Raw genomic sequence first — 26,412 nt, 5'->3', positions numbered from 1 at the left:
CCGGTTAGGGCCCTATCCACTATTTATCACTCACTGATAATAAGAGCTATGCATGAAAATTGAGAGTAGAACATGGCTTTTTATATAGTAACTAAACATTTAGGTAGAAAAATTACAGTTGCATTCAACACCAGTCAGTGGGAAAAAATGGTGCCAGTCACTTTTAGAACTACCATTATTTCCACCACTTGCCTGTTCAACCATTTGTGCATGCACTTACCGGATCTGCACATACAGTTATGTTAAATGTATAAATTAAAGTGCATAGTTATGAACTTAAATTACTTGGAGGTCTTGCTTTTAAAGTGTCATAATTTGGCTTAAGCATTGACACCCCAATCTGATAAGTGAGAGCAGTTTCAAGCTGTTTGCAGAGTCGGGAAGAAAAGTTTGAGTTAGTTTGGTGCGTACAACTTGTATCTGGAAAGATTTATTTGCAATAATTATGGCTAAAACTTGCTTTATAAAAACAAAGTCAAAGCTTAGATTCGGCAGCATTTGAATCTGGGTGAGCAGGCTGGATAAGTGTCAAGTGGCCCAGGCGCTTGAAACCCCAGTGTACAAGTTTTCATCACATGGTGGCATAGTCAAGGTATGGGCATTTTCACATAAAGGGCTGGGCTTTATCAAAACCTGAAGGGAGTTTTATGTGATGATGGTAAATTTTCACCAATGATTTCACTGAATGTGGGCCAAATTGTTTCTGGCTCTTGAATGGGTGCAAAGAGAAGCAGGAAGGAGACATAGGAACCTTACCACCCTGCACAAGGGCTGGGTAGAATCCTTGCATTCCACCCTCCATGTGGCACTAGGGATGCATGTTCCGCAATGGGAAAGTGGATGGAAGCAGCCTGCTCCCTGTATTAGCTACAAAACTGGTAAGCCTACTGTAATGTCCAGAGCTCCCACACACATGTAAAGGCTGTAGGATTGGGCTTCCCATGTTTGGCATGCTTCCTATGCAGAAAAGAGATGGGGAGGCTAGAAATAAAAATGGATTTTGTATTTTAACACCTTACCTGTAGGGAGGCCGCTTCCTGCTCTTGCTCTTTCAGATGTAACTAGTGTCATCTCCCGGTTAATTTTCTTTTTCACATCATGGATCATGTGTATTTCCAGACTTTCCAGCAGTTTTTGAAGCTACAATAAGTGTACAGTAAATTGTTCACATTAAATCTCTATGCTTGTTATACCTCATCTGGTCTGCTTTGCCAATTTTCAGTTTTTTAAAAAGTAACTTTAAAAAACACACAGTATGTAGGAGTAAAAATAAGATAATTTAGGGAAGTTATATTGTGTCCAATTCTGTACCATGAGTACTTTGGGGGTCAGATTCACGAGTCCATTATAGCTGCTTTATGCTGCCCCAGGGTGCTGAGTCGTGGGCCTTGCAGCACAGTTCCCAGTTTGCTTGAACTATCCCTACAGGCGACCCTGTTTAGGCCCCCCCTGGGTTTTAATGGTTCCATGTCACTCAACAGCACTCCCCCTGTGCAGTAACAGTCCTCCTTTACCTGCCGTGTTTTGACTTCAATTTCTGATGCTCCTTTTGGAGGAAGTATAGTCTGAGAGCTTGTTACAAGTCCTTCAAACTCATCTTCTGTGCCCATCTGCCTGGCAATGGCTCTCATAGCAGGGTATAGGATGTCAGTGCTAAAGAAATCCAGACAAAGATGTTACACATATTCTCTCTCAACAGTATTTTCAGTCTCTTCTGTATTTCTCTCTTTCAGGTCACACGTACCTTTATTCTCACCTCCCCCAACACATAAGCATTGGGACTAATTTTACTATCCTCTGTCATCTGGTCAGGAAGCACTGCTAGCAGAGCAGGATTTTCTGCATGGACTGATCATGTGATACTGAATCTCACATAACATCACTTCTTTTTTCAATAGTTATAGAAAAATAAAAGTTCAGTGGATGAAGCAGGAAGAGCAAAAACAAAGATGAGAATTCTGGCTGCCAGTACAAATTTCTCCCCTAACAACCAAATAGATGTAGACACCCTCCCACATGCTGCACTCTCATATCTGATTGCATTTGCTAGATAGAAACAGTGCCAGCCTCCCTATAGCCTCCTTTATGTCTCCAAACAACAAGAGGAGCAATTGACAAAAGGGCACAGATACCAGGTTACATTTGACACCATAGATCGCATTTGACACAGACATCTGCAGAACTTGAAAACCTCATTTGCTCAAGATGAGTGGAAACTTTTCCTGGTGAAGGGGGTGAGTGCAGTGTTTTACCATCACTTTCCACAGAGCTGTTATTTCCATTCACAAAATATATACACCAAGATTCAACAAAGTGGTCTCTAAACCCAGCACAGAGAGATCACCCTGGCATAAAGAAATCCTCCACTAGCACAGAGTTGGCATAGGAACTGCTACACTAATACCTCCTCCGCAGGTGTGACCGAAGGGAATATGGGAAAGCCGGGGCAGGGGGAAGGAGCTTGGCTGTAGCCCAGCGATCATGACTACCATATCAGTCCCTTGGCAGCTAGCACAAATTAGCATAGCTCTGAAACAGTGGGGGTAGAGAAAAAGAGGGACTGCTGGAGCCCAGATGTGTGGGAGAAGTGCCCTGCCACACATTTAACGTGAAGAACCCATGCCCCCAGCACTCCTCCTGAAGAGTTTCAGAATGCTGTAGGAGCAGGTTGACTTCAAGTGCTCTACACGTTCCTGGAACTAGGGTCTCTTGCCCCCTGCAGAATGTATAAGCTCTACCGGGAGCAGAGATCCCAGTCCCAGGAAGCATACAGATCTTAACAAATCCCCACATTATACCAGTAAATGGGTCTGGGTATTGCAGGTGGGTCTTGCTCCTGCAGCTCCTCAGCCCTGGCAATTTCTTCTCTACTTCCAGATGAGCAATGAAGAACAGCTCCCAACTCCTCCTGCTCTCTAAGTGACATTATATCACCAGATTCTCACCCCCTTCTCTGGCCTGCACTGTGCTGAGGAGCCAGATTAGGCCACCTGAAAACTCCCCTGACCTGGGGGAGTCCTAAACTGGCATTAATCTGGCATGGCTTGCTCATAAGCAACCCTTCTGCTCTGGACTCACCATAGGGATGTGCCAGGGAAGGAGGGGGCGTGGCAGGAGGATTACTGCATGTTAGTTATGCTCAGCTGGCAGATGGCTCCCTGAGACCCTTTACTTGCTAGAACAGGTGAGTACAGCTCACAGGCTGCTTTACCAGTACGTCAGAACTGAGATCAGCATTGGACTAGTTTGAAAACTAGAAAGCTGCAATCACCTCTCTGACAGCCCCACCCTGCTGCACAAAGCAGAGACTGGGCACAGTAGAAAGCTGGAGTGCCATTCTACTCAAATAGGCTTCTGTTGTTCAGGGATTTGTAGATGTAAATTGGGAAGTCTGCTTTTATGTAAGTATAAATAACAATGTTCTCTTAGTATCTCTTCTCTCAAGTCACTAGAGATAACAGTGAGTTGGTATTTCTATTGTAACTTGCTAGTGAGCAGGGGCATAAAATTGACATCTGAGTGATCTCAGGATACTCTGAAGATAGCAACACAACATGTCTCACAGGAACAGTACAATGGAGGTATTCAGTGGCACTTTGATATACGATGACTAGAATAGAGAGACCTGATACCTGTTTGTTAAAGGAACAAACTAAGACAAAAATGTTTTGGATTTGCAAGGACACAAACAGACATCTTCTCTGCCCCATTTTGTGAGAAACCTGTTTTCTGATATCCCCAAAACACGCTGCTACATAGACTATATTACTGCTGTGTTATCCAGCAAACTTGTATTTTCATTATGTTGCTCATTTTGGTAATAGATTTTATTTCAGGGGACCAGGAGGGCAGTGCATTATCACATTTTTAAAAAGATATAGTTTTAGGCTTTTAGTAAGTGTCCCTTTAAAGAAAACTTGCCAGATTTTCAAACGCACATTATTCAGGCCAAGCTAAGTGGGAGGATTAGGAAGAATCCTGGTACATTTCCACTTCATTAAAAATCAGCTTCAGGAATGTCAATTTTTAAAAGTACTGTATGTAATATTGATGTGAATGTCCTAAAGAGACAGGTAGAACTAATAGTGTCACTGAAAAGCCACAGGAATACATTTGGAACAACCTTACTAATGAACAATTCAGGGAGAAAGAAGATCAGAGCAGGTCAAAAACCCTATTCTAAAGAGAAAGCAAAGATATTAGAATAGTTACCAATTTTGTACCAATTAAAGAAAGGTAGAACTAAAACAGAGCAAATTGAAACAGAATAAGAGTAAGAGAACAGTGTGAAGAACGTTTTTAACTTTCACAACCACTCCAGTCTAGAATACTTTTACATCAGAAGGAAACTCACCCATATAGCTCAGCAAACTGTTTGTAAAGAGGAACCGTATTGATATCCTCGACTTTCAGTTTAAGTCTACCCCATTCTGCCTTTAATACTTCCAACTGCTTCCATGTTATCAGAAAAGATTTCAGCAAAGCACGTGAAGTAACTGGATCGTGCAGCCTTGGCGGAGCTTTGCAAGTCTTTCTGCTGCTCTCTGACCAACTAGCATGTGATTCATCAACTTCTGCCAAATTCTAATGAAATTATTATAGGAGACATATTTTGTTAGATCTCATATCATACACTTCATTGTTTAATAAAATGAGATAAGTCACTGTACACTTATTGGAAATTGAATTAAACCTTGCAACCCACTATAATTGTTTCCATACACTAGTGTCCTGCAAAATCTAGTGGCTCTTTTTTCATTTCAATGAGAAGACTATAGAAAAGACAAGGCACGCGCACGCACGCGCACACACGCACAACACACACACACCTCTACCTTTCATCTTATTGCCACTTTCCTTGAGTCACTTGCCTCAATAAAACTCCCTGCTGGATTGTTGACAAAAATACCTGTAAAAACTGATCCTCAGCTCAAGTCCTGAAGGAAACAGCCCCTATTAAAATATAAATAACTCGTTCTCTTTGCACATTTCTCCACACTCACACTTCCTGACACTATCACTGTATACTTACATGTTCACTAGCCGGTAGGTTTATCTGCTTTCCATCAGAAATGGCTTGAATCTCAGCCTATCCCCTGAACCAAATCTTTGTGGTAGGTTCTGGAAAGGTTTAATGCTCCCCAATGACCATTCACTACATTTTTATCCATTGTGCAACTGTTTTGGAAGTACAGCCTGAGGACCCAGTCCTCTTCTTAACTATCAGTCCTCGTTATACAAGGGGGGCAGGCCTCTGTGCATGGAGCAGCTCTTGTTAAAGGGACAGATAAGTGTCTCACCCTCTAGTCCTCTGAGGCACAGGTGGGGAAAGTGAAGAGGCCCTGCTTTGTCCCCTAGTTTCTGATGGCAGCAAGTACAGCAGCTGGATGGCGGGCACCAGCGGCCCTTCTAATGGGCTCCATCACTGCGGCTCTCCTCATTCTCAGCTGCACTCTGAAAGCTTCTTTGAAACACATTACATCCCATCATTGCAATATAACTATATGGGACTAAGGGCTACTTTTTTATGCTACACTCCCAGGATTCAATGAAGTCTAAGGGAGTTTTTCATAAGAGCTGTGCAGTGAGGCAGAGTGGTCGCCCACCCAAGCTGCCAGGGAGGAGCCACTCCCCGCCCTCTGTGGTGAGCCAGGCCAGGCCCGCCCTTCATGCTGGAAGCAGAAAGGCAGAAGAGGAAGTATAAGAGGTGGGGCCTCCAGCTCAGGGCAGCAGCCTACCCACCTTAGGCTGGATAGCTTGTGTGCGTTTGCTGTCTGCCACAGAGAGCTATGGCCACGTTTACACAACCACTTATGTTAGTAAAACTTCTGTCGCTCAAGGGTGTGAAAAAGAACACAGACCAGAGCGACATACATTTTGCCAGCATAAGCGGTAGTGTGCACAGCACCAGCTTCTTCCGCCAATGTAACTACTGCCGCTTTTTGGGAGTGGTGTAATTATGTGGACAGGAGATCTCTCCCCCATTGGCACAAAGCAGCTACATGAGAGATCATACAGCAGTGCCTGTGTTTGCTGTCTGCCCCAGTCAGAGAATCTGGGCGATAGACTGCTAATAGCCCTGCCCCGCACCAACAGGCCCTAAACTCTTTAATGACAATTACCACATTCATTCCCTGTCAAATGGCTATCAGCTGCTAGGGGGCATAATGAGGTAAAATGGCCAAGGTGGACAGGGAGGAACCACTCCAAGCTGTATAGCCTAAATGAATTACTTTGTCAGAGGTACCTGTTTTTTCTCAGCTACAGCAGTTTGCCATTCAGCATGATCTTCCATAACAACATCATAGCTACTCTGCAGTATATCCTCCATTAGAAACTGCATCCCGACCAGCTCCCCATGAGCAACTCTTCGGTCATCATCATTCAGTCTGCACAAACACAACTAGAGGAGGAAACACATCTGGTGATTCTTCTAGGTTACTCAGACTGATCTCAGTGAGTAACTATGGTAATGAGTTATTGTTAGTACAATTACTTTAAAAGTCATCCATCCATTTGTATGAACAGATGGATTTTACTAGAAGCCTCTGGCACTGTGGACCTAAAAGTCATGGAAGAACTTTGTTACCCAAGCACAACAACATTGTGGTAGCTGCAGGAGAACTAAAAAATGAAATTGCCTAGTTCAATTTTGTTGTCCAAGAGCAGCAGTTTTTTAAAATAAACAAACAAATGGTGAATGGTAAAATAATTTGGGTTTTTTAAATGACAAAATAATGTGTAACTATCACAGGGAAGGACTTGTTTTAATGCAAAACAATTTTCATATCTTCTCTGTGCCTTTGGAGACAGGCACAGTAACTTTTGGATGTACAACAAGTAGCAGTCACCATACCTGCATGTTATAATTTATGGTATTTAGATTGCTGATAGTGACTGGAAATGGTCCTCCATCCACTAGAAATGCCCTCCAAGGAAACAGTGTCAATGTCTATAACAAATTCAGATAACATTCAGAAGCACAAAATTAACCTTCAAACAATAATAAAGGTCTCATCTAACTTGAGCTGAGGAAGGAAATCACAGTGCAGGCTGCTGCTTAGTTTGTAATATACCAAGCTCTGACTTCTTTGCATGAGTTGCAGATAAGTGTTTAATTGGAACTACAGTATAGGGGATGTACTAGGACTACTGAGACAACAATGGGAAAAGTAACAGTTAAGGGACTGTTCTCTTTACCCTACATTTCCTGGATTATTGAAAGCTGGTGTCAGATTTAACATTACTTCCACATTTTTTAAAATTTTGTTATCTTTGGGTTTTGACACAAGCTATATTGAAATAAAGGAGGAGTTCAGTAGTCATACATTGACAGCACTATGCTTAGGCAAAATCCTGTCCTCTGTAGCACGAGAGAGAGGGACCCCATTCTCCTTCTGAGCACATCCCTGCAGAAGCTGGGCAGCGTTCCACTGCAGTGCTTGTGCACACCAGGAGAGAGGAGAAGCTAACACACTCACTATTCTTCTTCACACAGGGCAAATCTCATTCTTCACTTGTTCTACATAATGGCTCAGTATGATCATTTAGAGCAGGGGTTCTCAAACTTTAGCAACCAGAGGACCCCCATTTTTATTTAAAATTTTTCACAGACCCCCAAACCAGCTTCTAATTTTCCCCAGGGGTGCTCAACTCCTACTCAGCCCCAGGCCTCGCCCCTACTCCACCCTTTCCCCCAAGGCAACATCCCTGCCCCGCTCCAACCCTGCCCCTCCTCTTCCCTGCCTCTTTCTGCCCCCTCCTCCAAGCGCTCCCCTTCTCTGATCCTCCCGAGCACCTCCTGCATGCTGCTGAACTGCAGTTCCACAGCATACAGGAGGCACTGGGAGGAAGGGGTAAAGAGTTGATCAGCAGGGCCAGAGGCCCCGGAGATGACTTGCAGACCCCCTGGTCCGTGGACCCCAGTTTGAGAACTGCTGATTTAGAGCAAGCTACCGACTGCAGAAGTTTCACGATTCTGTAAGGACTGAAAAGGTCCAACACCAAGGTAGGAAAGTAGTAATTTAGCATGATCCAGTGGAGTATAGCTAGGAGTATTACGATGAAAATGAGCAAAGGAAAATTTAAACTGAATATCTCGAAACATCTACTAACCCTAGCATCTATGGGCCTAATCCAAAGAAGTCAAAGGAAAGTTAACTTCAGCAGGCTTTGTATCCGGCCCTATGACTAGCCTTTTTCTTTAATGCATCTGATGACCCACAACAGGAAGTTAGTGGAAGCTCCATCATTATAATTAGGGTAGATAAAATGATCCAACATACAGTGTAGGGAATAATCCTATTCTGGATGCAAGGGATATGACGACTTACAGTAATAGTTCTCTTCTATTTTTTAGTTTTTATGATTACTTGCTAATTAGTGTACTTTTTCTGGGGACCCCAGCGACAAAGTGAAACTGACTATGATCACAGAAATGAAAAGTCACTAAGTGCTAAGTTCTGTGCTACCACAGAATGGAGTACCACAGCAAGAACTGACAACTTCTCCTACACTCAGCACCCAAGCACAGACAGGGAACAAATCGAATCAATCATTCGTTGAAAGTACATTTTACTGACCATGGGGCTACGTGGGTCCAGTAGCTGTGGGAGCCAGAGCTGTGAGGCAAATACACTCCTTACTGCAGAGTTACTCAGGGGAGGCAGCCCATGGTGCATACTGTCTGTAACCTTCTGGTAAGCCAAAGTATTCCCGGAGGACAAATATACTTCTCTGAAGAGACACCAAAAATCACTTTTTAAATACCACCTTTAAACAAAAATTTGAAATATGGTTTGTAACTAGCTTACACATTCATATTAATATGCTGAACTACATTGCAGTCATGGGCAATGACCTGCAACTGACTGTAGTTTTGTACCTAATGAAAAGCTAAGGGCCTGTCTACATGGTGTTTTAGTCCACATCAGAAGAGTGTTCGTTTTAGTCCACACTAGTAGGTCACACACTAACTGGTCTGTGTACACCCTGCTGGTGCGCACTAAAAGTTCCCTAGTTCATATTAAGGTAGTCCCTACATGCTAGGGAAATTTTAGTGCAAGCCAATAGGGTCCACGTGGGCTAGTTCATGCATGGCATGCAAGTGCAGACTAAAGCAAGTCCATAGACAAGCCCTTAGTTGCTATGCATAAGCTGAATGCAGTGACTGGCCACTTGCAATTGCATAAGAAACAAATGCTCAGAAATGTATCCATCAGCCCATGGATTAACATAAGTGAAAATAACATCCTGCTAATGCCAGGGACATTTATGGAAAGTAGCTCTTCTCATGGTAGAAGGGCTAGCTTGTAACTGAAGAACACGACTATGTCAGGAGTAGAGCTGGGCAAATAATGGATTTGTTGGTTGCTGGCAATTCCAGAAAACTGAAAAAAAAAGTTTAATTTAGAAGTTGAACCAAAAACGACATTTTGGGGTCAAACTGAAAAAAACCCCAAAACAGTAAACATTTAAATGACCATGAATTGCCACAGGCATTAGGCAGGGAAAGAGTGACCTTATAGCCTGGTGATTAGGGCACTTGCCTAGGGTGTAGGAGACTTACGTTCAAGTCCTTGATTCAATAACTATTTAATTATTTATATGAAGTAGAGCAGGTTCAACAAGAGACTGAGAGCACCCCACCCCAGAATATCCCATAACCCAGTAGCTAGGAGACTCCTGCAGTGTGGAAGATTCAAATTCAAATCCCTTCTCCACATCAGGCAAGGATAGAGGGATTGAACTGGGTCTCACATATCTAGGGTGAATGCCCTAACTGCTAGGCTAAAAGTTATGAGGACACCATCATTCCTTTCCCCGTTTGCGACTCCAACCTGAAAAGTGAAACATTTCCATAATGTCTAAATGACAAAGAGCATATGAGGAAAGAGATCCCAGATCCATAGCGTGTTCTTCCATAGAGATATCATGCTACTTTGTTGTGTACTTTATAAACACACACTACATAAACGAAACATCCAAAAACGAAACTGGAAATCGGCCTAAATATACAATAGCTCTGTAAGTTCATCTGAATCTCTTTTACTACAGACATTTCTCATCCCCAAATTTTTTGCACACCTTTTAACTCAAGGCCTGAAGCCAAACTATTTCCTGCAAGGTGACGAGCACCCTCAACACCTGTTCTCTTAGGAAGCACTCATTAACCTTTAATTGTAAGCTCCTTGGGGCAGGGACCCTGTCTTTTTGCATGTTTCATGTGCACATATGGTGCTGTACAAGTAATAAATAAATAAAATAAATAGAGTATTTTTAGCAATAAAGGAGTTGTCAGACAAGTTTTAAGGACAGCTTGAGTATTCACAGCTGGAATATGTCAAAGGATTCATAATAAAGCAATTTGCATTTTAGTGTCACTATGCTCTCACTTGCATTATAACCCCCGTTTGGAGAAAATGAACTTTAATCATGGTCTCAATAAAGAAGTGATACAGATGTAGCATACAGCATATTTATGTTTGCTTTAATTTCCTGTCAGCATACTAATCTTTATCAAAGTGAAATGTTTTCCTAACGAATTGCCCACAATGCCTTAGTAAGTAAAAGATAAAGCAAACTTAGCCTGTTTTTTTATTTCTGGTTCCCTGCAGATCTGCAATCTGCCAACAGGCCAATGCTGTGTTTACATCATCTTCCCACAACAATCAAATGATACTATAGAACAGCAATTAAAAGGGGAGGGAGTAGGAGTCACTCCCTACTATCCCTCTGTGCTGGGTGGCAGTGCCCATAATCTATCAACACAAAATCACAATTTTATTGATATAAAGTTAAGAAAATTCTCTTTTGAATGTCTAATGCACATGACACAGGAACACTACCAATAAGCCTCACATTCACAGATAAGCTGTACTCAGATACACTAAACTGAAATTCTCTTAAATATAGCAGATAAGGAATCTGTCAATTGATAGATGAACTATGTACAGCTGTTTTAAATTTATCTTTTCTACTTGTGTTAAGACAGCTCCTTCCTCTTGAACTGAATTAAAACCCAGTCACGGTACTTTATAAAAGAGCCTGGTAGAGATGATTTTTTGGAATTAGCACTTAACTCTCACCGTAACACATGTCTGACTGTTGCATCAAATTGTAGAAACATAACTTCTCTTTGAATGATTAGCAGTTGGGCAACTTTGTTAGGATCCAAGGGGTTTTGAAGGCTGTCAATCATTTTTTGTAGCTCTTGAAGTTCAGTTCCTATAGTTCCCAGGACAACAATAAATCCATCAAATTAGGAAATGCATGCTAATGTATACTGGCCCAGTGATCTATTTTAATCTCTAAAAGTCTTGCACTTCATGACCAAAGGACTTTTTTTTTTTGTTTTGGTCACCAAGAGTATTGTGCTTCTGGAACAAAATAATTTTTGCTGTCTTCGGACATTGTTTTCAGCCTCGCAAAAACATACTGTAGGGAAGAAATTATGGCAATTGGCAGATTATGGGGACATAGTCTGGGCAGAAAGAGAGAGAGAGGCATAAGGAATAACAGGTTACAAACCTCTTAAAAGAATGGTTCCATTAGCATTCTTATGTATATCACAAATTTTTAACATAACACCAATGAGAAAAAAGGTTGACGCAACTCTTTTCCATTGAAGTCAATAGACATTTTGCCATTGAATTCAGACGGAGAAGGATCAGACCTTAAGCCTTTAGTTTAGTCACCCCAGGTCTACATTATGATGTGATCCCACCAGCCTCTGTTTGTTGCCCTGCTCCCGAAGCACCGGTCTATGTAGGGGCCATCAGCAGCTATACCAAGTGTCATGAACAGCACCAGGCAGTTCGAGTCTGCCATGTCTGTCTCCTTCTTCTCTCCTCCTCCTCCTCCTCCAGCTCTGTCAAGTGCCTGTGGGGGTCAGAAAATGCCACTGAAATGTCCACCAGCGTCTCATGAAAGCTGTGCCTGTTTTCTGACACAGGAGTGAAAGCACCAACAAGAAAAGTTCTTCACAAAATTCCTCTTTCATGTTATTGGCTCCAGAAACTGGGAGTGCACAACCCAAAATGACTGCTGGGCAGGGTGTGTTAGCAGACTGTTCCATGCAGGGTGGATAGTCAAGTTTTCCCCACAGTGCACCATGGTCAAAGGACTACAGTGGCCACATTTTGGGAGGATCCCAGGGAGTGTGGGATATAGTCGGTTTGACTTGGGTCTAGGTGATGAAGTGTGGATGCCAGGGCTCCAGGTTTGAGTCTGGGTAAGAAAATTCTTAACATTTTGATTGATTTTTAACCCTATTAGTGTAGATGCTCTAACCCAGAGCCACCTGATTAGAGTCCCACTAACCCTGGGCTTACATTGCAGGGTAGACATACCATTAGGGGGCTGATTCTGCAAGGTACAGAGAACTATCTTCTTCAAAGACACCCTGCACATTGTAGGATCATCAGGCCCAGCGTGTTCAGTTTTTTTAACCCAGCAAAGAACATTTCATGTTCATCCAATACTTTTCTTCCCAAAGCACATTATAATCTATTGGTGTATAGAAATCTTCTTCCTAGGTTCTTGCGTTAGCACCTGTCACTGTATTATCTGAGTGCCTCAAACTGCTTACCCACCACTGACAGGACTTGAACTCACAGTCCCTATGTTAGAAGACCAATGTCATATCCATTAGGAGGCTCAGATCACCATAACTTTACCAGTGAAATGTAGTCACTTCTGGGCAGAGGAGTGGCTATGACTGAGCAGGAAAGCAGAGGATATTTTTGTCAGGCACAAAGGGCCAGAACAATCTTATGAAAAGTGTTAAGGGAATATCTAACTTCTGCAGAATCTGTCATTGTATTTATTTGAATTTTTAAAAATGTGACACATGAAATAAAAATATATTTTACACAACCTTCCTGTATGCATTTGATTGCGCGGACTTCCATGTGGTTTTCAGAGCTTATTAAATGTGTTTTTCCCAGCCACACACTCCTTAAATGAAGTCACTAGTATATTTGAGTGTGTTTTTTAGTGTGTGCTCATTGTACTAAGTCCTTTTTGCTATGTTAAATGACCCAAAACATTGAAGTCAACATAGCTGTATTAAAATAAAGGGGAATGCAAATCTTTATGATTTGCTATAGTTCTTTCATGCGGTGAACTTTTTCACAGACTTAGAACATTTTTTTAAATCAGTTTATTTTGAGTGTTTGATTATAAGAATCCTGTTTATACATCCAAATAATAACATAAAAATTATCACAAGACAAATTCTGCACATATACAACTCTGACTGGATACAGCCAAGGGCAGAATTCGTCTCTTTTATTTTCAAGGAATGAAAGAAATTTCATATTTAGACTTGATTTTTCATTCATTTAAAAATTGTCAGGCCAGAAAGGAAGCTTCCCTCAATTTTTCTTTTAAAATTACACTTACACTATCATAGTCAGATCTCCAGCCACTCAGTCTTTGAGCAGTGCAAAGTTGTATAGCTACGTAAACACACAAAAGCATGTGGCTTGAAATGTCATACAAATACCACATGGCAACCTACATATGCATTATACACTATCACAAAATTTTTCTGTTGTAAATATGCACAAATGTGTCCAATGTTTTGAGAATCTAGCCCACTGTATACAGGTATAATCCGACTACTGAAAACCATCCCATTGCTGATGCATTTAGAAAGCTGCAATACAGCTTAACCCTAGTAATATGTAAAATCTATTACGTAACATACCATTTCTGTGTATGGTATACATTTCATCTGTTTCATCTTTGAAAAAAAGAGTTACGCAACTGATTTAATAAAAGAAACAAAATCCTGCCTTTTTAATCTGCTGGTCAAAGATAAAATCATTACAAGCTAACCAAGCAACTTGTGGTAACATTCTGCCCTGCCAAGCAGGAGGCCAGAATGCAATGCTTTTTGCTACCTCACTTGGTAGAGACGGAGTGCTGCAGGAGGTGACAGCCCCCCTCCCTTGACATAGTGTGTTGCAGTTTTCTGACAGTCCACTATCATCAGTGAAAGGAAGCAAGTACCAGTAAGTGCAGAAAATAAGAATGGGATTTTCTGATAACTTCACACTCCAGTTCAACATGTCTCATCTCTAAGATATCTTTCTTTCCTCCCCCCTCAGGATTTTCTGCTTATTTATGTTTGTGCTCAGATAAATCTGAATAATCCTATTTACAAACAGAATAAATCATACAGATTATTCAGAACAAAATCATGCAAACAATATCCAGGTCAACTCTTGATAGCATGACTGTGGGGAGGCCTTTACGTGCTAAAAATTAGAGCATATTGCTTTTGGCTAGCACGGTGAATGTTTTTGTTCTAAAGATGGACACAGGACCTTAAAATGCCCATATCTTGTAGTGAGGCACTCCATCATAAAAACCAAGTCTCTCACAGAAGGGCTGAAGAATTTAAGCTGTGATAAAAAGGAAGGTCCTTTAGCATTACTTTTACACCGACCAATGTGTTCCAACAGGTTTTGTCCACTCCAGAATGGGGTTGGGGGGAACACAAGTGTCTGAAACGTTTTCAATAGTTGTTGAACAGTCCACACAACCCACCTTCCCCACAGATAACTGGTGATGCTCAAGCACGAGAGTGTGAATTAAAGCACTGTGGCACTGCTTCTCAGTTAGAGGCAAGTTTCAGAGCTAGTGAGAGGTCAAGTCTCTCAGTGTAGGAACAAGAAGAGATTTTAGGCCAAAAATAAATAAATAAATAAATAAAATTAAAAAAATAAAAAAAGTAAAGCCAAAGAAGTCACTATGGTACTCACTCAACAGAGCTGCTTCCAGCATACATTTGAAGTGATGTCTTCTGACTCGAATGCCAGACTGACTCGAATGCCAGACTGCTACTTTTTACTTGTATTAACACTGCAGAGCCCACAGAACTATCGGGAAAAGAGCCGGATCCTAGTCTGGCACATGCATCACCATCAGAATTGTTAACTAAGCTTCAGTAGCAGAATTTCTGGGCTTGAATCCCCTCTGATTTACACCAGCAGAAGCCAGGAGCAATTTCATGATCCAGAATGAATACAGTTTGCCTTTCAAACTCCAGTCTGAGCTTATAGCACTGGCAGCTAGGAAAGCCATCTTCTCACTTGTAAACCAAGCAGATTTGATCTGAAAGTTACTAGGACACATTTTTACAAGGAGACTTTTCAGAGTAGAATCTCATTTTACAAGAAATATAGGAGGGTTGCAAGGCTGGTGCTTAAGCTGTTAGGAGACATACCAAGGAAGAGGAAATGGGAGGAGGAGGTTTTCTTGGACAACAAAGAAGGGTCTCAGGTAAAGCCTGTAGATTGGAATGTAAAGATGTCTGGGACTGTCTCTCTGAGGGTTCTCCTATCTTCACCACAGGAGAAAGTACTGTGATCTCCACGCCACTCCATAATACCATGTGACATCACACACACACACACACACACACACACACACACACACACACACACACACACACACACACACACACACACACACACACACACACAAAATCAACCAAACAGGCTTTTTTATTCTGAATTTTAGAGGTACTTGTTGTAAACAGCCTTGTACTTGTGTCAGGATAGACATGCATGTTGCATTTATGAGATTTTTCTACACAAATAAGGCTTTGTTGTAGCCATTTAATCTTACTCTATTTAGTACAGAATTTCATTGTGTTATAAGAGTATTTGGGAGGCAATCAACTGTGCAGCACAGCCTGGACAACTTTCTTGTTTAACTCCAGTTTATTGTACAGCAGCCAAACCCTCCCCATTTAGCCAGTGCACTATCCTGTAACCTCTGGCTTTTGGAACATTTTCGTGCTAATATTTGCTCTTGACTGGGAGTGAAAGGCTGGTGCAAAAAACAGACATTACACACATCTGAAATTATCGGGTCTATTTGTCTTAATTAAAGGGCATCTGCTGTTCAATGGCTCTGAGGCCAAACGAGTTCTGCTCCATCTGCAGAAGCATCATTTCACATTGTAGGAGCCACATGGTAGAAAGATGTGGGAAAATCTGACCAGCTCCAAAAGATTTAAACAACTAATTATTACTTATTCTGAAATTATATTTATAAGACCTGTGTGGTAGGAGGAGGAGGAGGAGGTGATGGTGGTGGCAGAAGGTCTAGTGATCAAAGCATAGAATTGGGAGACAGAAGATGTGTCTTCCATTTCTGGCTCTGCCACAGAGTTGTTTTGGGTCTTGGGCAAGATACTTAACTCCATTGATTCCACAGTTTTCTCATCTGTAAAATGGGAATGATGCTACTTACCTACTTCACAGGGGTGTGGTGAGGTCACATTAATTCATGTTTGTAAAAGGCTGTAAGATCACAAAATGTGCATAGTGGAATGTACTGAAAGCATTTGATATTAGGGCAATTTAATTGATTTGAACCTTGAGACGTGAAAATATGGGGGTGGGCATAAAGGTATTTTCTGGTACTAATACATCATCATATACTATATATTTAAGGTAAAAGGCACCATTTCAGTCAGTAACTGTCCTCTTTTGTTTGAAAGGTTTTCCTGAGCCTGCTCTGACCACTGATGGCGATGTATTTGTTACTTACCGATCCTTTCGTTCCCTCCCCAGTCCACGGTCAGAGGCTCTGGATTTAGGGAATCAAAACAGTTTGGGGAGTTTCCTAATTGAGCAAAGCTGAAAAGGTATGAAACGATGTCATGAAGTGCTGCCACGATCTGCAGGCTCTGCCTGAGTGCTCTGTAAGCAGCCTGCAGATAAAATAAACATTGGGAGAAAACCCTTCAAACGATAGACAGAAAATGTGAAGAAAATACATAGCAATAGCAAATATTCACGAATGAAGATTACTGATTATTTGTATCCCAGTAGTACCTAGAGGCCACAGTCAGGATTGGGGCCCACTGGGCGACTGTTGGATATACATAGACCGGAAGACTGCCTCTTCCATGAAGATCTTACAATTAAAATGTTATGTTGTACTACTGAGGGTTAGGTCTCCTAGAGTCTTGAATGAGTGTCTTTTTGTACTGTTTAAATAAAAACAACTTTTTTCCACCCATGAAAAAGATAAATAGATCAAGACCAAACAGGCAATTTGTCAGCAAACAATCGGTATGTTACAGTGTCTCTCTATTTTCCCTCCTCACATTTTAAACCACCACTTTCCTCTTAACACAGTTACTAGAGCCAACATCCCTGCTACTTCCCTATACATTTGGGTGGGGAGAGACAGATGGATGGACAGCAGGGGAAGGGTTAGGGGCATGCAGGCTTGTCTGTAGGCAGACGGGATCCAACATTGCTGGTTTTAATAAAGACTCAAACTAACCTGCATTACCCTGCTATCCTTTTATCTTTTGCTCCTCTGTCTCAATCACAGAGGATGCAACCTTTTTTCTTAATGCCTGTGACCTGACACACCACTCTGATGGCACATATTAATTGCAGCAGACATTCTAATCAACACATCACGAGTTTGTTTATTTCCCAAGGCTAGTCATCTCTAATGAAAAAGCAACATTTCAACATGTATGAAGAATGTGGTCTGTCCTCCAGAAACAGCTACATGCTTTGATTAAGAAAACAAAATCTCTCCTTAAGTTTGTAAATACCAACCTTTTCTGGCAACATTTTAAACATAATCAGCACCTCTGAAGGGTGAGGAATGAACCACAAATTGAGGAAAGCTTGCCCATCAGGAGACAACAAACGATGTGGTCGTGGCTGAAATGACCTGAGTTATATGGGGAAAATCATAGATTCCTGTCACTTTGGAAAGTTACAACTAAATAAAAGTCTCTGAAATAATTTTTAAAGCTAAATACTACAATGTTGTAATTCTCACTTAAAAGTTGGGCAAAAAAACCTCTTGCTGGCTTAGGCAAAACTTCCATTTGGGCTTGGGATTTACCCCAAAAATTTGGAATAGCTAGAAATAAGCATATTTCAGAGATCAAATGATTGCTAAAGGCCAGATTCAAAAGCCCACTGAATTCAATAGGAATCTTTCCATTGACTTCAGTGGGTTTTCAACCAGGCCTTATAGTGTACCAGTCTAGAAGACCAGAATGCCCTGCAAAAGGCTTCTCTGAACCAAATACATAACTGTCACTTATGTCAAATAGCCTCTCTCAATCAGAGTGGTATTATTTATTCAAAAATAATAAGCCATGGGCCAGTCCTGCAAAATAATGAGCTTGGTGCCCATTCCTACAAGGTTCTGAATGGCTCCTGCAAAGTGCTGAATGTTCCCAGTTTCTATTGACTTCAGTGAGAACTGAAGACATTTGACTCCTCACAAGAGGCACTTTTGTAGGATTGTCTCTTTGATCCCTAGGCAAAAGTGTTCAACTTTGGCATAGGATAGCACTATCTTGCATCATTCTCTGATGACTGCTTCTATCTGCCTCAAACAACACAGCCAGGCTCAAACAAGTCACACCCAGCCCTGTCTGGAAGGAGTTGGCCCAGTGTGGTGATGAAATGTTATAATGTGGGAGAATCAGCAGGGATCCTCCAGGTTCTACGATCCTCCCTCTCTTGGTAAACAAAGTTAATTTAGAGGAGTAAATGTAGAAATGTAACTTCCTTCTTCCATAGTAATAGGTAGGGCTACAACAATTCATAAGAATTAAAAGTCTACAATGAATATTTGCTTAAATTCCTGTATAACTTTCAGTAGACAGCCCCATCTTCTTGTCAGAAGATGTCAAATTATAAAGTTAGAATATGCATCATGTATTTTTTTTGTTTTTCCACATAAACAAAACAGTCATTTCCTGTCTCAATGCACATGAACATGAAATACAATATTGTACTAATTTAGTCTCAGATGAGAGGTTTAACTCAGTGGGGACAGGGATATTGGAACAATTTTTATAGTGGGGAGGCTGAGAGCCGTTGAACCAAACTGTAAACCCTGGATATAATGGAAAACACTTCAAGTCAGGGGTGCTGGCGCCCACCCCCCACCAGCATCCCTAGTTCCAGCACCTATGAGTGGGGGGAATAAGTTTGATTTACATCAAAGTGAGTTTTATACTTATTATAATTGTGATTAAAGAGAGAGGTCAAACAGCAGAAAGAACAACTTGCATCTGTGTGTGGGTGGAATAACAAATGGTTAACTGCAGTGTGCTGTAAATGAGAGAATTACCTTTGGGTAGGATTTGTTTAACCAGCTGTTCGTTACCTATTTTGCATAAGGAACGATAAGAACAAACTGTACCCAAGGAAACTGCACTTTACTAGGTGACGTTACTGTTTACTCTCTTTATCTGTTTCCTCCATTTTACACCATTGCCTGGAAGCCCTAACAGCAGGGAGAGACCAAGTACAACAGCTGAAGTTCACCCCAAAGGCAATGCTCTCAATAGAAGCATGCTCCCATAGCACGGATGTCGGTATATTTAATCTCTCCATCAAAGGGGTCTGTTTCCCCCCTCTTCGATGCACACATAGCTCCATTTCCTTTTAAATGGTGTTTTCTCCATGGCTGGGTTAAGGAGAGAATGCCCCGCCCCGCCCCGCCCCGCCCCAAGAGGTCAATGTCATTTATTGCTGTTATGATGTGGTATCTTATGTTAACTTTTCAGAAAGAAACAAGACAACTTAAATAGCATCCAGATGAGGCCATTTGCCCTGGTGATATCTGGGAAATTATTCAGAATTCCACCCGCATCATCCTAGCAGCCCTCCCCCCCACACACACACACTTCGGAAAGAGCTAAAGCACAATTTAAGCTTAAAGATACTAGGTCAAACAGACTTTCTATAATATAAACCAAATACCAGTGCTTCCCTCCCTCCCTCCTTCTTTCTTTGCCTTCACACAGTAGTTGCCAGAAAATCTTTTCAGAGAGAGATGGGTGAAATAATATCTTTTATTGGACTAATTTCTGTTGGAGAGAGAGAGAGAGAGAGAGAATCTTTAGAGCCATACACAGCTCTCCTTCAGGTCCTGGAAAGATACTCAGAGTGTTACACCTAAATGTTTGACTATTTTACATAAATTAACAGAATTATCTCAGCATTTCTGCATTTCCTGTCTTTTAGCAGGGAATATTGCTAATACTCAGGTAACATTACCAAGTTACCTAAGGCAAAACTGTAAAGATTGAGAGTAGCCACTTTATTATCCAATTTTTTTCATGGCACCTGATCCAGATACTCTCTGAAGCCAATGGGAGTCTCCACTTATTTTAGTGGGGTTTAGGATCCTTTACACATCTTTTCTTTGGGGTTTTACTTTTGTTTGTTTGTTTGTTTTTTAATTTTTCCCATTTGGACTGATTCTTCTATAACTGTTCATTTATTTTTCTCTCTTGAAACCCTCTTCTTTTACTCCTGGGCGAATTCTGTGCCAAAAATTTAAAAATTCTGCACATATTTTAAAATTCTGCATATTTTGTCAAAATAACACTATATAATCATGCCAGTTTCAGTTATTTTAATAGTTTATTTCAAATATCTGTCAGCAACACCCACACCCCTTCTCTCCGCCCCCGAGCCCAGCTGCAGGGACCCCCTGGCCCAGACACCTGTACCCCTTCCCACACCCCCGAGTCCAGCCGAGGGGCCCCACCAGCCTAGACACTTGCATCCCCTCCCCTCCATAGCCTAACTGTGCCCCCCACATGCAGACATCTGCATCTCCCTGCCCCACCAGAGCCCAGAGATCCAGAGGGAGAAACATGCTGGGTCCTGGGTTTGTGTGGAGTTTCTTGCATGCTTCCTCCTTCCTTCAGGGCAAACCAGGAACTGTAGCTATTGGGAACCCTCCAGCTCCATCCTCCTCCCCACAGCAGTGTTTTCTATTTGCGAATTAGGGAGCTGGGCTCTGCTGGGTCCAGTGGCCTCTAGAGGCATCCAGCAGCTCTGCAGCACTAATTCTGCAGGGAAAAGAAAATTCTGCACAGAAAAGGACTCTTCTTACCTGTAATTGGAGGTTAATTGAAATGGGTGGTCTCTATTTGTATTTCAAACATAAGTGCGCATGCGTGCCATGTGCCAGAGCCGGAAGTCTTTCAGCAGCAGTGTCCGTTGACCTGCACAACTGCCTTATGTCACTACATGCTCCATGTAGATTATAAGAGGCTATGCAGGGTGATGCGCCCTCAGTCTCCCTCTTTCCGCAGCAGAGGGAAAGGTGGTCAGGTATTAGAATACAAATAGGGACCACACATCTCAAAGAGCCTCCAAATATAGGTAAGTAATCTCCTCTTCTTTGAGTGATGGTCCCTATATGTATTCCAAACGCAGGTGAGTACGGAGCAACGATCAGCTTGGAGGTGGGTGCAAGGATGTGATGGGTAAGGCCTGCTGCAGAACAGTCTGGCCCACTGGTTGATGGTGTAGTGCACTGTGAAGGTGAGGACAGAGCACCATATTGCTGGACAGCAGATCTTGTGCCAGGGTACCTCCGCCAGGGAGGTGAAGGTGGTCGTGTGTGCCCGCATGGAGTGCACTGAGATTCTGCTGGGCAGTGTCACAATGGAGCAAGCATAGCATTCTGTAATGCACTGAGACCCCCAACTGGATATATGCTGTGAGGAGAAGCCCTGCCTGCTCAAACATTCCACGATGGATACGAAGAGGCATGGGAAGGTGTGAAAGGCCAGTAGAAGGCCAGTGCCCCGTGGATGTCCAGGGAGTGCAATGTCCTATCCACAGGAGTGGCGTGGGGTTTAGGATGGAAGACTGGGAGATGGATGGACTAGTTGAGATGAAACTCTGAGACGACCTTTGGGAGGAACTGAGGGTGAAGGCGCAGGGAGACTTTGACCTTATGGAAAACTGTATACAGAGGCTCAGCCATCATGGCTGCCAGTTTGCTGACCCGCTGGGCAGAGGCAATGGCCACCAGGAAGAGGATCTTCATGGATAGGTGAGCCAGGGAGCATGTGGCCAGGGCTTCAAAGGGACGCTGGGTGAGGGCAGACAACACAAGGCTGAGCTCCCAGGAGAGGGTAGGGAGTGAGAACTGGAGGGAAGCAGTTTGTCAGGCCCCTCAGAAAGCGGCAGTGGTAGGGTCCACATGGAGGGAGGAAGGCACTGAGTGCCATGAGGTGGAGGCAGATTGAGCTGAGCATGAGGCCCAAGCTCTAGAGCTCCAGGAGGCAGACCAGAATGATCGGCACAGAGACAGCATGGAAGGGGAGGTGTCAGCAATGCACCCAGGAGGTGAAGTGCTTCCATTTCATGGTGTTGCATGCCCTCGTAGACTCCCTCCTACTGTGTGTAAGAATACAGTGGACGGGTGATTAACAGGCATTTTCTAAAAACCAGGCCATCAACTGGAGTAGGCCTGGGTTGGGGTGGCAGAGCCTGTCATGGTCCTGCGTGAGAAGGTCCAGCCTGCTGGGGGAACTGATTGGTGAGTAGACCGACAGTCTGAATAGCTTGAGAAACCAGAACTGTTGGGGCCAGCACGGTGCTATCAGGATGACTCTGGCCCGCTCTTGGCGGATCTTGTGGAGGACCTGGGGGAAAAAAGGGACTAGGGGAAAAGTGTACTGAAGGCTGGCATGCCACCAAAGAAGGAATCCTGACTCTTGGAGCAGAAGAGGGGGAACTTGCAGCTTGCATGGGTAGCAAAAAGATCCCAGAGGGCCGGCAGCTGGTGAAGAGTGTGGGGTCATAGAGCTCCCACTCATGGTGGAGGTACCAAGTTTTGATCAGTGCGTCCACTAGCGAGTTCTGTGCCCCCGTGAGGTACATCATGTGGGGCACGATGTTGTGGTGGAGATACCAGTTCCAGAGGCAGATGGCCTCCATACAAAGTGACCAGGATCTGATGCTGCCATGTCTGTTTATGTGCGCCACAGTGGTGGTAGTGTCTGAGAGGATCTAAACATGTTGGTCGCAGAGAAGAGGCAGGAACACATGGCAGCCCTGGCTGTCTGCACGCAGCTCCAGTGTGTTGATGTGCATGCGTGCTTCTGTGGGAGTCCACCTCCCCTGCGTGGTGCAGCCAGCCAAGTGTGCGCTCCACCCTGCCAGGGAGGCATCCTTGGTGAAGATGGCCCTAGGGCCGGGAGTGGTGAACGGATGCCTAGGAGCACCTTGGTAGGAAAAGTCCACCACGTGAGTGATGTGCAGATCCAGCTGGGAATGGTCAAGGCTAAGTCCAGGTGGTCAAGATGGGGCCTGCAGACCAAGAGATGCCACAGTTGAAGCAACACATATGGAGTCAGGCATGTGGCATCACATAGGTGCAGGCTGCCATGTGGCTGAGGAGGCAGAGACAATGGCGCATCATCGTTTGTGGGTTGCAGCACGGGGTCTTCACGAGGGCCGGGAGGGTGGCAGAGCAGCCTGTCAAGAGGAAGAAGTTGTGTGCTGCGATTGAGTCTAGGTGCACTTCAGTGAAGTGAACCATCTGTGTCAGGAGGAGCACGGATTTCTCCATGTTGACACAGACACCCAGCAAGGTGAGAAGCAAGGGGAGGGCTGCAACAGCTGTCACTGCCTCAGTAAGGGACAGAGCCATCAACAGCCAGTTGTCCAGGTAGGGGAATACAAAGTGCCCCCCTCAATGGAGGTGGGCCACTATGACAGCAAAGACCTTGATGAAGACCCTGAGAACCGTGGTGATACCAAATGGAAGGACTCTGAATTGATAGTGGTTGTCACCCACACAGAAGTGGAGGAATTTGTGGTGGGCTGGGTGGATGTCGATATGGAAATATGCGTCTTTCATGTCAAGGGCTCGAACTACATGCTCTGGGGAAGGGAGAGAATGATGGAAGCAAGGTCACCATGCAGAACTTGGTCATTCTGATGTAAGTATGGAGTAAGCAGAGATTGAGGATAGAATGGAGGCCCCATCCTTCTCTGGGATGAGAAAGTACAGGGAGTAGAAGCCCCTGCCGAGAAAGGGGGCGGGTGGTCACAGGTTCTATAGCACCCTTCCTGAGGAGGTGTCCACCTCATGTTGAAGTAGGGTATTGTAGGTGGCACTTCCCAGAGAGAGCGAGGGGGGGCCCAGTGAGATGGGAAGGTGAGAAATTCTATTAAGTAGCTGTGTCACATGACCTCCAATACCCATTGATTCATGGTGATCTTGCCTCAATGGTAGGTGAATAGGGCAAGACAGTCTCCAAAAGGTGCCACAGGAGGCCACAGGTAGTGACATGGGGGATTCACAGCTCTCGGCCATTGCATCAAAACTGGGCAGTCTGATGGTGGCGAAGTGTGGCAGCAAAGGTACCAGTGGCCGATCGCTGTGGGCACTGGGAACAGGGGCACCAGCAGGCCTGCTCCTGATACCTAGTGAAGATAGCTTGGTATGGCAGGTGTGGGCACTGCCAAAACTGTGGCTCAGATTATCGGTTGCAGGGGCAGAGGTGTAGATCCTGAGGGACCAAAGGGTCACCCGTGAGTCCTTCAAGGAATGCAAGGCCTTGTCCATCTTTGCACGGAACAGCTTGTACTCATTGAAAAGGAGGTCCTGGACAATGGATTGGACATCCCTGGGAAAGCTGGATGACTGGAGCCATGCGTCACATTTCATCACCACTCTTGTGGGCAGGGAGCAGGAAAACGTGTCCCCCCTATCTGCTGTGGCCGGGAGGCTGACTTTGGCCATTCAGCAGCCCTCAGACAGCAGGGCCTGCAACCGCTGGCACTTATCCTGTGGGGTGTCCTCCAAGAACTCCACTAGCTTGGTACTTTAAAATTGTTGAAAGTGTGCTTCACTAGCAGAGCTTGACAGTTAGAAATGTGGAATTGAAGGGCTGTGGAGGAGTGGAGTTTACAGCCCATGAGGTCCTCATCTGGGGGGATGGAAGAGGCAGAATGCTGGCACCCCCATTCCATGGCTGCATGCATGACCAGTAAGGCCAGAAGTGGGTAGGAAAACAAAGTCAGCCCCCTTAGCTGGCATGAAGTACCTGCATTCCACTCCGTTGAGCGTGGGGGCACAGGACACCACCATGTGCCACACCACTTGCGCAGGTTATAGAATGGTGTCGTGAATGAGCACAGCTACATGTGTCAGGCCCTAGGGCTGGAAAATGTTCAACTGGCCCAGTTGGTCTTGGACCTCTTCCAGGGGTTGCCCAAGTCAAGGGCCATCGTCTGTAGCTGCTCCTGGTACTGGTGCTGACAGTCAGGAGAGGAGAGGGTAGATGGGATCAGGGTCTTGTCCGGAGAGGAGATGCCTGCCGTTGGGGTCGGCAGTGTTGGCTCAAGCGCCAGGTCCTCCTCCAGGTCCAAGACTAGCAGAGCCAGCAGAGGGCTGAAGTGGGCTGGTATGAGGCCACCAACAGTGGATATGGGCGGCAATAAAGGTCCCATGTGGGCCAGTGGTGCCAGAAGACCAGGTGTTGATTGTACTGCAGGCCCAGAGCGTAGGGTGCCAGAAAAGGCAGGTGAGCCCAGGAGCCTGCATTACACCAGGAGACGAGGGAGAAGGATGGCACTTCTGCCAAGAAGCCCTCCAAGTCCAAAGAAGCCTCCAGTAGTGACAGAGCCATCGGTGCCGGCGGTACCGCGACCGGCAGTGGTGGGTCACAGCTGAGGAGGAGCGGCTCATCTGCCGATGAAGGTGGCCAGGGGGCTCAAAAGAAGCGGTGAAGACGGGTACAGCAGGTCTAGGTGGGATGTGGGGACCACTGGATTCATCTGGCCCAGTGTCCAGGGTACCTCCCACTGTCTGCCACTCCAACGAAGGATACACAGAATGGAACCCGCACAGTCCTAACATGGCTGAGTAGTGCACTCCGGCGGGCTGTTGGGAGCCTTGGTCCTCTCGGGAAAAGACGGTTACTCACCTTTGTAACTGTTGTTCTTCGAGATGTGTTGCTCATATCCATTCCAGTTAGGTGTACGCGCCGCGCGTGCACATTCGTCGGAAAACTTTTACCCTAGCAACTCAGTGGGCCGGCAGGTCGCCCCCTAGAGTGGCGCCACCATGGCGCTCCATATATACTCCTGCCGGCCCACCCGCTCCTCAGTTCCTTCTTGCCGGCTACTCCGACAGTGGGGAAGGAGGGCGGGTGTGGAATGGATATGAGCAACACATCTCGAAGAACAACAGTTACAAAGGTGAGTAACCGTCTTTTCTTCTTCGAGTGATTGCTCATATCCATTCCAGTTAGGTGAATCCCAAGCCTTACAAAGGCGGTGGGGTCGGAGTGAAATGTGGCAGAATAAAACTGCTGAGCCAGAGGCTACAGCCTCTCTTGACTGCTGAACCAGGGCCTACTGCGAAGCAAAGGTATGGACCGAGGACCAATGGAGCTTCACGACAGATCTCGTGGGTAGAAACACGAGCCAGCAAGGCGGCAGATGAAGCCTGAGCCCTGGTAGAATGCACGTTGATGTGGCTTGGGGAAATATGAGCCAAATCATAACAAGTGGGGATGTCCGCCATCACCCCAGATGAGATCCTCTGAGAGGAGAACAAGCAAGCCCTCCCTTTGGC

The 26,412-nt window shown here is 44.4% G+C and overlaps 1 protein-coding gene across 1 annotated transcript in view; it reads right to left on the bottom strand.

Moving 5' to 3' along the window:
- LOC115648449 overlaps nucleotides 1-26,412 on the bottom strand; it is a 150,139-nt gene that overhangs the window by 35,489 nt on the left and 88,238 nt on the right. The window contains 9 exon segments of the mRNA XM_030556084.1: nucleotides 1,020-1,140; nucleotides 1,515-1,653; nucleotides 4,355-4,584; nucleotides 6,248-6,403; nucleotides 6,857-6,952; nucleotides 8,583-8,736; nucleotides 11,088-11,226; nucleotides 16,570-16,732; nucleotides 17,601-17,718. Of these exon segments, the coding sequence (XP_030411944.1) occupies nucleotides 1,020-1,140; nucleotides 1,515-1,653; nucleotides 4,355-4,584; nucleotides 6,248-6,403; nucleotides 6,857-6,952; nucleotides 8,583-8,736; nucleotides 11,088-11,226; nucleotides 16,570-16,732; nucleotides 17,601-17,718 (1,316 nt within the window).

The sequence above is a fragment of the Gopherus evgoodei genome, chromosome 3 (genome assembly GCF_007399415.2).
Source record: "Gopherus evgoodei ecotype Sinaloan lineage chromosome 3, rGopEvg1_v1.p, whole genome shotgun sequence".
Lineage (NCBI taxonomy): Eukaryota > Metazoa > Chordata > Testudines > Testudinidae > Gopherus > Gopherus evgoodei.
Note: the sequence above shows the minus strand (reverse complement) of the source record. Positions and strands in the feature narration are given on the sequence as shown.